Source organism: Sander vitreus, chromosome 12 (genome assembly GCF_031162955.1).
Source record: "Sander vitreus isolate 19-12246 chromosome 12, sanVit1, whole genome shotgun sequence".
In the NCBI taxonomy this organism is placed as follows: domain Eukaryota; kingdom Metazoa; phylum Chordata; class Actinopteri; order Perciformes; family Percidae; genus Sander; species Sander vitreus.
This window is the reverse complement of record NC_135866.1, coordinates 29,054,320-29,070,181: the sequence shown is the minus strand read 5'-3', so window position 1 is coordinate 29,070,181 and position 15,862 is coordinate 29,054,320. Positions and strand designations below refer to the sequence as shown.

At 42.6% G+C, this 15,862-nt stretch overlaps 1 protein-coding gene across 6 annotated transcripts in view; it reads right to left on the bottom strand.

The window, feature by feature from the left end:
- Nucleotides 1-989: 989 nt before the first annotated feature.
- Nucleotides 990-15,862, bottom strand: part of basp1 (brain abundant, membrane attached signal protein 1) — a 61,228-nt gene continuing 46,355 nt past the window's right edge. For 3 of the 6 annotated variants that reach the window (XM_078265083.1, XM_078265085.1, XM_078265088.1), the window contains exon 2: nt 990-4,967. In XM_078265083.1, coding sequence (XP_078121209.1) covers nt 4,301-4,951 — 651 coding nt within the window. In that variant the 5' untranslated portion in view covers nt 4,952-4,967 and the 3' untranslated portion in view covers nt 990-4,300. Of the gene's footprint in view, nt 4,968-7,803; nt 8,085-15,862 lie in introns of those variants that run through there. The other 3 variants (XM_078265084.1, XM_078265086.1, XM_078265087.1) reach the window with 3 other exon arrangements.

Below are 15,862 nucleotides of genomic sequence, written 5' to 3'. Positions count from 1 at the left end.
TGCTGGTTGGTTTGTTTGAGGTTATTTTGCCTTTGTTTGAATTACTTTTTTATATTTTGTTTGAGTATATTTTTGGTGTTGTTTGGTTAATAAATACATACGTTTTGCACTTTAAAAAGCCTCCTCTCCAGTCTTCAATCGTGACACCAATATCTGATTGAAATCCTGAGAGTCTTGCTAGAGTCAGGGCGCTCCCGTCGTCTCCATCGTTTGGTGTAAGGTGGTCATAAAACTCAGTCCCAGACAGTCTTTCTCCCGTCTGGACATTCCGACAAATTTAAACGTTTGATATTGTCGTTAGTTTTATCGGTAGTGAAGTAACATCATGTAAACATTGTCAACAACCAATGGGTGTGCTCCTTCCAGCGCCAAACAGGAAGCAGCAAACGGCTAAAACCAGTGTTGTTTATGGTTGCTACAGCGCTAAAGGGGGAAAGTTGCTGATTTTCAACGTTTCTGAAGCGAGTCATCCAACGGGAGTTTTACCGGCAGATAAAACACAGACCTCGGGGTAGTGGAGACATTCATCTGCATGTACAGCAGAACAGAAAATCTACAAACTTTTCCTTAAGTTATCAGCTAACGCTAGCGATAGCTAGCTAGCTTGGTTAATGTTGCAATGTGTGACCCTGCAAGATCCCCAGTCTTTACATATTATGACAGTCTTCAACGTTAGATATGAGATGATTGTCTTTAGATGTGAGATGGTGTCAGACTTTAGTCTTTTCAAAGTCTTCTAGTATATGGTAGGCATTAAACAACTTGATTATCAAATTGGATTGATTTTTTTTGTCAATCAAATTGAATTTATCAACTAATCATTTCATCTGTAGTTGTTTTAAGTCACAAAGTATCGAAACAGACTAACACAGTTTTGGTCTTCATTGGACCAAAGAGAAGCTATAGAATTGCACCTACTCCTTTAAATAAAAAGCAGTATTTGTTTTGTTAACTCGTGGGTGCATGACAAAAAGACTTGCACAAAATCCTCAAGTTTCAGTCAATTTCTTACATTTTATTACTGTTGCACCATTTATACAAGTACATATAATTTTGAATGCATCAATTTTCCATATCTTTTTTTTGTTTTTGTTTTGAATGAACGTGTGGCGTGGAAATATAGCAGTAGTGAGACAATGAGAATGAGAATATCAACTGTAGTTGCGATGGATGCAGACTGAGAAATAAGTTTTTTTTTGTTTTTTTTTCACTTGACCAAAAAGACAGGAATACAGGTTCACCCAACCACAGACATGCAATTTACTGAGTCAAGAGAGGAAGAGAAACTGAACCAAGTGGCACACAGCGCTCCTCGAGTGTTCGTTTCTGCTACAGTTTGACAAGTGCTGGGAGGAAAACGCTGCGTGTCAGTTGGATGAAACTGAAAAGTTTGTAAAATGGATGGCTGAGGTGATTTAAATATATACATGTCTACCTACATATATGCAAAGGTGGAAACTAGGAAAGTACATTTACTCAAGCACTCAGGTTAAATACAATTTTAGGGTGCTGGTACCTTACTCGACAGTTTTTTATACTCAAGTATTTAGTCCAATAATTTAGAGGGACTTTCTCCTATGTTTTGTTTTTAAAAACTTCCGTCACATACGTAACTGTAAGTAAAGTAACGTCTGAACTTAATCTTTTTCTTAACTTAACCAAGTTGTTTTTGTACCTAAACATAACCAAACCAACGTTAAAAACGTGTTTTTAAAATCGCAACATTTATGTTCAAAACGTTTCCATTAATTATGAGATAAGATTATGAAATATCACATTTCTTGCCCTTTACATCTTTCATTTCTTGTTGACTTCATTTTTTTTTCCGTTACCTCTTGCCTTGTTTCTATTTTTCCTTTCTTTCAATCTGACAATACATCTTTCCTTCTTTTCCCTTTTTAGCTCGTATAAAAAGCTCCTTTCTTCTCATCCTGAAGCATGACAATAGTTTAACTTTCTCCTTCCCTGTCAGTACTTTTACCTTTTGATACTTTTTTACTGAAGCATATGCGACAACACAGAACTGCAATGGAGTAATATTGCTTTTACTTGAGTAAAGTTTCTTCCACCGCTGCATGTATGTACACATACGTAATATATATTTCTAAAAAAGCAAAGGGAAAAATGCATGAGGGGTGAAAAATGACAAAATCAGAAGCTCCCTTTTCATGTGCAAGGCTTTTCCATCCCATAATGATAGCGTTGCGTACGGCTGCCACAGGAACATGGACCATAGTAGATTAAGTAGGTTTGATGATGACTCTGATCATTCACTGAAATACCCTCCGGGACGGGGATCAGACTGCTGAGAGTCACGGAGCTACACGGATTTTACAGACCTGGATGTTTTCAGCTGCTCGATACCAAACTGGTGAGGTTCACTCCACAGGACATACTGCTTTACTGATGTTACTGCCATAATCAGGCTGTTCTCATGAACCATTCGTACATAAAGCTACAAAAAAGAATGCGCTTTTAATCTGGGGAGCAGAGTTCACCGGCGAAAACATGAAGACTTTCCCCCAGAACACTTGTGTTCGTTCCTCGGGAGTGTTTTAAACCCAAACTGTTTTGGTGCCGAAACCTGTCGTTGCAGCTTGACGCTCGGTTTTTGTCGGCTAAACTTAACTGTAATGTCTGCCAAAACGACCAGCAGCTCGCATTGCTCTGTACCCGGCTCACAGTCACCTTTTGTCGGCTAAACTCAACTAGCAACTGCCGCTGATACGACGTCGTCTCACGGAGCTCTGTAGCCGGGGTCACGCGATCGGCCGGCGGTCGCCCTATTTCGTAGGATATCATACGAATTGGTGTGCATACATTTTTCGTACGATATCGCAAACCCGCAAAACTGAATTCCAAAATCTTGAGGGTTTCCTCTCATTTTGTGATTTTCTTTACAAATACACTCTCCATCACTGTCCACTATATCAGAATACTTTTACAATATACTTTCGCTTCTTAAGTATATTTTGCTGCTAATCCTCGACTTAAGTAGAATGTAGAAAGTAGGACTTGTAGAGTTATACAGTGTATCTTAGTGTGTCTACTTTGTGGAACATTTACTTTAGCAAGTGAAGGATTTGAGTAATTTTTTTTTTTTTTTCAGCGATACAGTCCAGAAACTGAAGACAATCACAGAAAAGAGCTTAACAGCTAACGTCTCCCGATGATGCAGTAAACGTCACCAACTTGGTATTCTTAAGCAAAACCTAACTAACTCTTTTAAAACAAAAATCTCATATTCTGTTAAAATTTGTCATCAGATTTGAGTTGAAGGATCGGAGATTTCTACCAGACTTTCTAAGAACACTGAGGAGATCTTTTCAGCGAGATTTTTGCAGACTTCATAAGTGTATTACAAATGTTAAAAAACCACTTAGTTCACTTACAATATACCTAAGGGTTTCAGTACAAAATCTAGAAGTTTATCTGAAAAATTCCTACGACTGTTTTATACGTCTAAGAATGTGTTTTGCTCTGCAAAAGCCAGCCTTTTTCAACCTCCGAAATGTCTTAGAAAGCCTGAGCATTCTTCGCTCTCACAAAAGATTTAAACAACCGTTTAAGTCTTGCCATACAGAGAAAGTGGCGTGTAACCCCAAGAGGAAAATGGGTAGCAACACAACCCAACAATAATGAAAAAAGTGAGGTGGTGGAGGTGGAGGGGAATAGGTTTAAAAAAAGGACACAACCACAATTTCACGTCTAAGAAAAATTGTAGGTACCAGGCGGAGAGCATGATACTCTGAAGAGGAGGATGAGTGGAAGGGGGAGGGCTGAAGAGTGGACAGATTCAATGGGAAGTCCAGCTGGTAAAGTAATTTCTCAACCCCCCCCTCCCCCCCCCCTTCCCTATATCCCATTCCCCCAAAATGTTGATATTCTGCCGTCCACAGAGCCGAGGGTGCAGGTGAATGTTTGAACGCAGGCCTACTGAGCTGAGATGTCAACGTCTTGACATGTGAAGGAGGAGAGGGATGATGGATGTGGAATGGCGAGGCGCATGGCCGACACAGACTCGTATCAAAGTTCAAATACTACAGCAGAAAAAATAGAATAAAACATAACAATAATAATGGCAATAATCATCTGCAGCGGTGGGAAACTTCCCCATGTGGTTGCTCCAGTCCTCCTCAATCAATCAAATCAATCATTATCATTACAATTATTATCATTATTGTTGTTATCATAATATGGGTGGGCTAGTTAATTTAATTTTTTTTCTTTTTTAATCTTCATCGTCGTTGAGTTAGGTACTTTTTTAATTTTTTTTTCATTTCCGAAAAGAAGCTGTCCATTAATCTTGAACTGCTACGGTTTGATCCTTGCTTGGCGCCTCTGTGGCGTTCGCCTCCTTGGCGGGAGGCTCGGCGGCTGGTGTTGAACTAGGGGCTGCGGCGGCCTCCTTTGCTGGTGCGGGAGCTGCCACCTCTGTGGGCTTGGGGTCAGGGGAGGCAGCGGGGGCCGCCTCGGCTTTGGCTGCTGGTGCCGCAGGGGCCTCAGTCTTTTTGGCGTCGGCCTCATCTTTGCTCTCAGCCGCCGGGGCAGGTCCCGCGGCTTTAGCTTCGGGTTCCTTGGTGGCAGGGGCCGATTCTTTGGCCGGGGCCGCAGCGGCAGCTGGTTTCTCCTCAGCCTTGGCGGGCTCTGCGCTCTTGGGCGCCTCCGTTTTGGGCTCAGCGTTGGCGGCAGGCTTCTCGGGCTCCTTTGCGGCGGGAGTGGCGTTCTTTTCCTCCTCTTTGGGCGCTGCGGCGTCTGCGGCAGGCGCCTCCTTGGCCGCCGTGTCGTTTGCTACCTCCTTAGTGTCGGTGGCAGCCGGGGCCTCGTCTTTGTTGTCCTTCGGTGCTTCACTCTCCTCGGCAGAGGCCCCCTCTGCTGTGGCATCCTTTTCTTTGGCCTTGTCATCGTTTACGTTGTATCCCTTCTTCTTTTTGCTGAGCTTGCCTCCCATTTTGGATCTCTGGCCTCTGGAACAGAAGGGGGAAATAAATGAACTTTAGTATTATAGAAACAATCAGCCATTTATGAGGAAGAAAGTACAATAAGAAGAAATTACATTGCATTACATTGGAAGCTCCTGATAGATAGAAATAAATGAAATATTGTGGTAAAAATGAATGAGTTTAATGCACCTCACAGCCTCTCAGTGTACAATGTTTCTGTGAAGATGAAGCTCATTGAAGTTATGTGGAGTAGCCATGCTTTTATGCAACATCTCCCATTTTTTGATGTATTCTCTTAAACTAGCATGTGCTCCATAGAGAGCCTCCCAGCCTGGCGCATTCCTCTTTCAGAGCAAGCTAAGTTGATTTAAACATGAGGAAAGGAAACAGAAATGTGAGTTCAAATGCTACAGAGAAGAACATGTAACAGTAGTCTGAATATGTTATGTTCATTGTGAGAAAGATGCCAAAGCCTTTGCAGAAATGCAAGAGTACAACTTGGTCATATATTCCATCATCCTGGACCGCAGAGACTCTCGGCACATCACCAATCAGATCAAGAACTTCTAGTTAGGAATGCAAACAAGTGCTTTCACAGCTGATGTGCCAAGAGCAAGAGGAAATTAAAATATCTGTTCTGTGCCACCTACACATGATAAGCGATTTGGTCTCTGTGCACCGCTAGGCAGGGCGCAGAGAGCAAAGTGCAGCGCAGGTATTCGTCATCAAGGGTAGCAAGGAAGCTATTTCCCGTTGCTAGGTAACGGCATGCTGTTATCTCATTGGTTGCGCTTTCGATAGGTCAGCGGCAACTAGGGCAACTACGGCAAATTCGTAGGAAATCAATGGAACAGCCGTCGCAAAGCGGTTTTGCCGCCTATCATGTGTAAGTGGCTTTACTGAGACAACAGTCTAAGATGAACAGTTAAAATTCCTTTAAGGGCTGCTGAAGCTCGATTGATTGATTAATTGAAGTCACACCTTACAGAGATGGTATAGTAATACATTTTAATACTTTTGACATGCTACCCATGTAGTGGTGCTACTTGTGGGGAGAAAAAAAAACAACTTTGCCAGTGAATATAATCCAGGAAATAATTATGTTCCCTCCTAAACATATTTAACAATATCATTTAGCAGCGTTGGTCTCTGATATGTTTGCCTCCAACACGTTTTTTTGTGACATCAAGGGAAAAACCTAAGGCACTCGTCTTAACAAAAATGTAAAATGCCTTTTAATACATCTGGCACACTTAATAGAATCAGATTATAAAAACAACTTCAAGTCAGGAAGTGCCCGATGTATTAAAGGCATTTTTACGTTTTGTCTTAAAAGAAGTGCCTTGGGTTTTTCCTTAATGCCTACTGGATTTGTTCCTGCCCTGAACAACAACAACTAGTTCCAAGAAGCACTCCAGTTCTTTATGGTTCCTCACATTTTTTATAAGTTTTGCTGGAGCTGCTCACAATATTAAAATATTCAGCAGAAAATAGGTTTTCAGAATCAGTGTCTCAAAATAAAACTGTCCGCCTAAATTGATACCCACACCATGGGTAAATGAGAAAATGTTTTTTAATGTAATTTGGGTGGAATGAACCTTTTAATAATAATAATACACCCATTACATATGGGTTGGCTGACTGAAATATACTTAAGTAATCAAAAAATAGGACAAAGCTAGCACCAGTTTCGAAACAGCTGTAGATAGTGTGTAACATAAAACATTGTATCATCAGCAAATCATTTGTCTTTTTAGTAAACTGACTGAAATCCGTGGATCTGTAGGGCTCCGTGTGAAGGGACGCCAAGGCTGCATTGTGAATTGGACCCCAACAGGGTGATTCAGGACCCCGTCTCAAATTGATCAAAACTACATCCGTAGCAACGGTAGATTGTAGATAGCTGTAGTTGACCAATTACAATTGTGTATTCAACAATGCTGTGCAGAAAGTGATTAAGAGCTGTAGGTAAACACTCATTCAGCAGGTAGAGAGAAACGTGTGAAGGCAGGCTTAATATGAGCACACACACACACACACACACACACACACACACACACACACACGCAGATTCCTGGCTCACTTCCTCAGTTGAAGCATTTTTTCATGGATATCACCATCTGTCTGCTCGATGGGGAAGAGAACTTCAATACCACAGCAAATCAGGTTTATTAGGAGCAAAGACTCAAGAACGGTGCAATTTGTTGTTTGAAATATAAAGTCTGTATTTTGTTTAAAACCGCCAAAAACAACTTGGCAGTCTATTCCGCTCATTACTGTAGGAAAAGCCAGAAAATAAATGTGCTGTGTATATTTTAAACTCTGCTTCTGAAATTCCATACTGCTGCATTCACTGGAGAGAGAAAAAAAAAACGTGCCAGCCGTGACAGTATTTCAGCAAGGAAATACTATTTATTTACGGTCCCAAAAAAAGCCTCACACACCCTCCTTGGTTTCCCGGTTTAAGTTTCTCTCTTAAACCGTACATTTTGGAATTAAATTGTTAAATTTACATAGGCTACAGTTTGTATCAATGTTTTTGGAGGATTTTTCATTGTATTGTCATTCTCCAATAGTCCCACATTTTGGGGTTTTCCCCAAATTAAATAAAAGGTATGAGCAATAAAAAAGAACTTAAATCTGATCTCCAGTTGCAGGGTAATCAAGCACTCAAGTATTTCACTACTAGTGGCATTTTGTACATATTGTGTACGTCTCAGAGCACAAACATAATATGGCCAATTTGCCATTTGTAAAAATCGTTTTTTAAAACTATTGCTATGTGCTTGACACCAAAATCATCAATTCGTCCATGAACGTGTATAGATCCCAAATGTGTTAAATAGTCTTGATACGTGACCTTTTCCTCCCAAACAAACCGGACCGCCGAGAGAGTCTGCTGGCTACTCACAGATTGGCCCTGTGAATGGGACAGAGCTGGCCGGCGGTGAATCCACTCAAAATGCTAATCACCTCGTCGCCACTGACTGAATTACTCCACTATTCATGCAAAACTCCCCCTGAACGTCCAACAGTCGGTATCTGCCAGGGCCGCCGTTCCTTGCCGCAGCTTTATACGACCCACAATGGACGTCTCTCTGCGACATCACATCATTTGACTCCCGGCTTGTGCTTCCAGTACAATGACTCACAATCATCTGAGCAGACAATGGCTGCTTTTCAACCAAAGGCACGCTTCCTCGCTGCTGGGCATGTGGTTTTAGTGTTTGAAGATCGGGGGCAGGGCCGAGACAACCTGGAGAAAATGCTCTGGCGTCACACAAAAACTTAAATTAACCTGCAAACTGCAGTCAGGGAAGCACAAAAGGAAGTCTGATCTGCAAGCTGTGAAACTTCCAGCATCACTTCATATGGACAATGGTATCGAGGGAAAGCATAAGTTTACCGCCTCAACGTGTCTGAAAATTAAGTGAAAAGTGTATTTAAATGGCCCTAAAATGAGTCCAACAGAAGCGTAATGTTAAATTCCTGGATGAGACAGCTTAAAAATTGCCAATCAGGAGATAAGTAAAACCTATGTAGTTCTGAGAAAAAAATACAACCAAGAGGCAATGAGTCCAATGTCTAAACAGATTATCTAACTTTCAATAACCCCCAAAGTATTCATTCCTGTCATTTCATCTTGAAATTAATGAAGTTGACCTTTCAAATGTACCCGTACGGATTTTGGAATCAAGTCTCACAATCCTTTTAGACAGTTTTATTGTCACAGCTGTGAAAAAGCTAATCTTCTCACCGTGTAAATCCCTGATCTCAATCACTGTGAAATCAGTTCTTGTTCCCTAACCAAGGTTGATCTGCTGTTTGGAAATATCGTATTCTTCTGTTAAAACCAAAGTGCCATTCAAAAATGTGTCTGTACTTTTTGTGGCACTGCACAAAAACCTCTGCACATTTTTCCAGGGGTACATTTCAGGGTATTTTGCACACCGTGTTAGTTGCCTAACCAAAACCTAACACTGGAGGACAAACTAATATGATTTATTTTGAAAGGCACTGACAAATGATTCATTCTGTGATTTAGGGAGGAAGGACCTTTTTTTTTTTTTATTATTTTTTGGGCAATTTAGGCCTTTATTCAACAGGACAGCTGAAGACATGAAAGGGGAGAGAGAGGGAGAATGACATGCAGCAAAGGGCCGCAAGTTGGAGTCAAACCCAGGCCCGCTGCGTTGAGGATTAAATCTCCACATATGGGCGCTCAACCAACTGAGCTATCCAGGCGCCCCTGGCTGGGATCTTTGATCGGCTAAACTCAACTACCAACGGCTGCTGATACGACCCACAGCTCACGGATCTCTGTAGCCGGCGCTACGTGACTGTCCGGCGATTGCCTAATTTTCGTAGGATATCATACAAATTGGTGTGCATACCAACCTGGTTTCACGCCAGTTCGTAAATAGTCACGTTATTTTGATTTATTGATTTGTGTACAGGTCACGATTTTCGAACGTGACCATTTCACGAACTGCCATGACACTGGGCTGCTCTATGAAATGCCACAATGGGGAAATTAAACGCCACACGCCGGCGACAACAACGGGACGGACTGCCACACGGGGACGCGATCCCCGGGCGCAGGGACACACTCCGTGGTCTCTGTGGCACGCAACAACGGGGACATGAAACGCCACAACAACGGGACGGTTGAGGTTAGGAAAAGAAGAACTGGGAAAGGTACCGTCACACGCAGGACACGGCGACAACAATGGGACGGTTGTGGTTAGGAAGAGAATAACACGGAAAGGAACTGCAACACGCTGGACGCGATCCCCGGTCTCCGGTTTGTAATCACCACACGAAAAAAACGGCATAATCGTGTCCTGTTCACGAATCAATAGATTCAATAACGTAACAATTTCACAAACTGCCATGAGACTGGGCTGGTACATACATTTTTGTACGATGTTGTTCATGCGAATGCGTTGATTATAGACTCAACTGAGGCTCCTTTTAAGGACCTGCACTCTTTTCAAAAGCAATCTTTACAGAGTACCTTAGTGAAAAGGCATTGCATCTTCTAAGGTCCATTTATTTTTGCACTGAAAGTGCACATGCACAAGATTAACACCACCTGCACTTTTTTCTCTCCTGTTTCTTTCCACTGTGTTCAGCAGTTGCCTCCCATTAACCGTCGACTCTCCAATCTCTCAACCCGGCGAGCTGCTGAGTTAACAAAACACGTGATTGATCACTCCGGCGTTCAGTGAAGAAGTATTTATACAACATAATTAATCGACGGTCAAATCGAGTCTGGCGATTCGAGGCGGCAGAGCTGTTTCAGACGAGCAAAACTCCCTGAAGTGACAGAAGGCTGAGTTCTCCTCGGCTTTTTCTCTTTACGTCTCATTCTCTCTGGCGAGTCATCTGTCACGCCCACACACCGACGCCACTGCTCGGCTCGGCTCTCTTTCCCCCATCCCCCGTCTTCTCTCTGCAATAATTCCTCCATCATCACTCCGGCCTCCCCTCCTCTCCATGTCTTTGCTCTAGTCTGCTTCACCTACAGTGTTTTCTGTCCTGGGTGTGTAATTTCAATACTCCAAATTGCTTCTCCTCGCTACTCTGCAGCCACTCTGTCTCTCCTTATATTTTCTTTGGCATGTCTAAGTTAGCATGTCTAAATTAGACTCTCCTTTCTGGGATTATTTTTCTCTTTCTGTTTCAATATGCACCGTCACTATCTTTTCTCTCAGCTGGATCCTCTTCTTTCTTATGCTACGTTTACACATGGTCGGCTATTTTCATAAACGGACATTTCAACCTCTCCGTTTTCAAAAATAACATCGTGCACAGCTGTAAATTTTCAGAATAGTGTTCGTTTACATGTACCCGTGTATACATGCCGTCAATGCCGTCAAGAGCATGCCAAACCTGTAGGTGACAGTGTAACAAGAAGCTCAAGCCCACGTTAGCCAATCAGAATCACTTCCTCTCTCTTCCTCACTTCCTCGGCTGCCTAAACCGCCGTTTGTCTCAGTTTACATGCAAACGTGCAAACGAAGTTTTCCAAAAATCTACTTTGGCCGGAGGTTTTTAGAAAGACTCGTTTTCAGAGGCGAATTCTCGTCGTTGTGTGTAAACGAAGGGCACAAGCGATGGGAAATGTCTCAGTTTTTCAAAATAACCATGTACGTGTATACAGGGCCTTAATAATTACACAAAGCCCCAATGTGCGTAGAATTTTTATGTGATTAAAGCTGCACTAATCAATATTTAAATAATGTGTTAGCTTCAACTAACAAGGGATATTTGCAGGTGGAAGGATCACTCGGGATGAGGAATATACAGTTTATCTCCCTATACAGTGGAGGATGGCAACATTCGTACAGTGTGTACAACGCTCTAACTCCAGTGCAGAAGAACCTTTCGAGTCCACAACAGAGCCAGCAAGAGAACGGAACGGAACTAGAACCTAACCGCCACCTAAGTGGTTCCGGTAGCAAGTTGACATTTCCATAAAAACTTTAATTTATCGGGCGCCTGTGTAAGCTCACCTTGTATAGCGCGTGCCCATATAGAGGTTCACTCCTCGATGCAGCGCACACAGACAAAGACCGTGATCAGCTGGTGAACAGAGTGGAACATTTAGCTCTAAAAAGACAGATATTGTGCTTCGCCATTCATTTGCATTCATCTCCAACAGCAAGCAACTCCAAATGAATGCTAATGTTGCTCTGTGTCTGCTGGATAGAGTATAAATTAACAATTCCTCCGAACCATACGTTGATATTGGTTGTTTATTTCTACCCTCTAACCATCTAAACCAGACTATGTAACGGTTGCAGTCATAAACACGTCGTTAATGTTGTGTTGTACATTTTTCTCAAGATATATTTTTCTCTGGAGGACGTGCAATGGGTAGAGAAAATGGCCTTATATTTTAGTTTAATAAAAAAAAAAAATTTACTCCATGCCGGTAGATGGCGCTGTTGCACTGCTTTGCCGTAGTGGGTTGCTGTGGAGACGGTAGCTCGAGCGCTCAGAAATGAACATCCAGCGCTTGAGAAAGACATCATTTCTGTATATCCACTTCTTGACAACCCACAGGTATATTTTTAAACATTTCCAATCTCTGTTAATATGTTGTAAAAGAGTATATCACCATTATGGTTGTCTGTACTGTGGTTATTATGATGTGTTTAGATGTATTTGCTAGCAGCTTTAGCTAGCAAGCTAGCAGAAGCTAGTTGATGTTAGCCTGTGAGGGTTCCGTTCTCTCGTCTTTCTATATGGACTGTAAACAGTGTCATGTCGATTGAACGTCAGTATGTTTAAGTGTAATATGTAATGTCTATTAAGTCTCTCTGTACTTTGTATTATTTTGTTTGTATTGCCGGTGCTCTGTTCGGTATACATTTTGTTAGCCAGAGGCATCTGCTGTATCCGCTGTTCCTATTAAAAGGCCAGTGGCAAACTCTGCATCCTCATTTCTGGTCAGTGCTCTCGATCCCCTGCCTACTAGATTCTCCCTTTTCTCCCTCAAGTCCTATTGGATGGTCTATTCTCAGGAGGAAGAGGAGGAGGAAGACCAGAGTAAGAGACAGGAGTGATGAACAGGAGGAGGGAGGAGATTCAAAGGCCGAATACAGAGATGGGAGATGGCTGCAGCCGTCACTCGGGGACACGAAGCCTTTCTTGACTCAAAACATACAGATGGCAAGTTTGGGAATACATCCTAAATTAACTCCAAATCTGAAACTGAATAATTAAAATTGGAGGATTTTACAAAGTTCAACCCTGAATATTTTATTCTAGCACATACTTTGAGTTGATGGCTTTGGTTTGCACCTAATTCTTTCAGCTCTGTCAAGACTGACAAGGTATGTGTAAATAGTGCCTGGATATTGCATTCATCTCTGTCCATACAGTCATGTGAACAAATTAGGACACCCATGCTAAAGTTGACTAAAAAGAGGAATAAAAAAATCATCTTTAGGAAATTGATCTTAATGCCTTAATTAAAAAAATGAGGAAAAAGTAAATCTTTAAGGACACCAATTTTCTTTGTGAATGAATAATGTATCGTAAATAAATAAATGTTCTTCCTTAAAATACAGGGGGCATAAGTAAGTACACCCCTATGTTAAATTCCCATAGAGGCAGGCAGACTTTTATTTTGAAAGGCCAGTTATTTCATGGATCCAGGATACTATGATCCTGATAAAGTTCCCTTGGCCTTTGGAATTAAAATAGCCCCCCCCCCCCCCACACCCACATCATCACATACCCTTCACCATACCTAGAGACTGGCATGGTTTTATTTCAGTTAGCCTAATAGCTGGTTTGATTTGCATTGAGAGATGATTTTATGGAAAGTACCCCATGCCAATCTCTAGGTATGGTGAAGGGGATGTGATGATGGGGGGACCAAGGGAACTTTGATGCCTTTCAAAATAAAAGTCTGCCTGCCTCTATGGGAATTTAACATAGAGGTGTACTTACTTATGCCCCCTGTATTTTAAGGAAGAACATTTATTTATTTACGATACATTATTCATTCACAAAGAAAATTGGTGTCCTTAAAGGTTGGATTTTTCCTCATTTTTTAATTAAGGCATTAAGATCAATTTCCTAAAGATGAGTTTTTTATTCCTCTTTTTAGTCAACTTTAGCATGGGTGTCCTAATTTTTTCACATGACTGTACATGATCTCTGATTTCTTTCAGATTGTAATCCCTCTCTTCTGTCTGTGGTCAGGCAGATGGAGGTCTCCAGGAGGTCCCAGGGTTCTCAGTAAATCCCTGGCCCCGGGCAGGTTCTGTGTTCTTACCATCCAAGATGACACGTTAAAGGTTAAAGCTGTCACTGCCAGACTCCCCATCCTGCCAGGACACACTCGCTCTGCTTCCATGTCCGTTGGATAATTGGCTTGACAGCAGAACGCAGGAGGAGCTGCAGGAGCACTAACGACAGTTTGGTTTCAGGACCGATGAACCAGATGAAGAAGCTTTTTTTTATTTTTTAGATAATTTCATGAAAAAGACATTTGCATGAAATGAACTAAAAAAAAGTAGTCCATCATCCCATTTTCTGTGCCATTACTGTAGAAATGATTTCAACAAGAACGTGACTTAGCTCTGTTTGTTCTGTTTGTTCCGTAAAGTTAACAAAAAACTAGTTTGACCCATCCCCCGACCTCCTTCCTTATGCAGATTTTGGCGCTTTTATACTTCGTCACCTTACTACCTGCTTTGCTTCAGTCACAATTCTATGGCCGATACGGGGGGCATGGCCACTATACAAGTAAATATTAGCTGTAATTGCTGGTAAGAATGCCCCCTGGGCGCCTCCCTAGGGAGGTGTTCCAGGCACGTCCAGCTGGGAGGAGGCCTCGGGGAAGACCCAGGACTAGGTGGAGGGATTATATCTCCAACCTGGCCTGGGAACGCCTCTGGTTAACGTGGCTCGGGAAAGGGAAGTTTGGGGTCCCCTGCTGGAACTGCTACCCCCCCCCGCAACCCGACCCCAGATGAGCGGACGAAGATGGATGGATGCTGCTTGGGCAAAGAACTTTTATGGCTGTTTTTCAGGGGAACACGGTCTCAAAGATTTGCAGTCACGTCATCGTCGCTCCCTGCTGGGCTTGGTCTATCCCCGTGGGGATTGACGAGGTCAGAGCCTAGATGCCAGACACCAATGCTTCACATATTCTACATTCCACATTAGGCTTGATTAATGGTCCTGCGGAGGCTCCACACAGAGCCTTCGCTGTAGCCTACATAAGTGGCCTGACGTTTATACTTGTGCGGTGGTGTGTGCGTCGAGCCGGCATATGTGTGTGTGTGTGTGTGTGGAGTGTGTGTGGAGTGGGTGATAGGGCGAGGGAGAAAGTGAGAGTGTGACAGTGATTAGCTAAAGAGCAAGTAGCGACTCTAGAGTCGTAGTGAGAGAAACAGAAAGTGTCTCCCCTGTTCTTTCTGACCACGGTGAGAAATCTGTAGCAGGAAAAGTTAACCCTCTCCTTAATTTCATGTTGTTTATGAAGACGGAGAACCAGGAAATGAGTTGGGGAGGGGGGGAAATGCAACGCTACCAAGCCACGTCCGAGCGACGTGTATTTACATTTTTTCAAGAGGTGCACGTCAGGCTACGGCGTAGGGTCTGCCGTAGGTTCGTGTCGCCACGTGGCTACGTACGTAGCAACGGCGTAGATTTTAGCTTTAGTCGGCTGACTGATGATTCATTTTCTTCCTGCAGGGGTTTAGATTGTGAACTGGATTGTTGTGGGGGGGACTATGATCCGCTTGATCGGACACAACTACAAGGTGTACTCTGCAAGTTGGAGATAAATGGCTTCCGTGAGCCAGGTGCACTTTGCAAACTGGGATGTAGATGAGCAAAATTAAAATACAAATTGACAATTGCTAGCATCTAGCCGGAAAATGAATCAAGGTTTGACCAGGACTAGCAATCAACTTTGTTGCCTTTTTGATATTTGGTCAGATAGGACCTTCTTTAGGATCTTCGTCCTGCGGTACTTTCTCGCTCTTGCCCCTGACATCTAAACAATGGGTGGAGTGAACGTTCTGTTCTCACCTGGCTTTTTTTTGGTTCGATTGAATATTTTTCTGTGTGAAAAGAAACTGAACCAGATGGAAAATGCATCAGTTTTTAAACAGAGCTTGTGCTCAGTCAGGATCTGTTGCTGTTGTCAGCCTATAAACCCAGTGAGACACTGTATGTGATACTAGCCTATAAAAATAAACTTGGCTGGAATGACAAATCATCAAAAATGCATCCCTTGGCATTAGCAGCACTGTTTCTTTTTTCCTAAATGTCGAGATTTGGGAAGAAACATGGTTTTCCTGGAACACTGACAGGGATAGTATCCCATTTACAATCCAGCCTGGGGCTCCAACACACTTTGACCTCCGTGTGTCACACTGACCTCCATT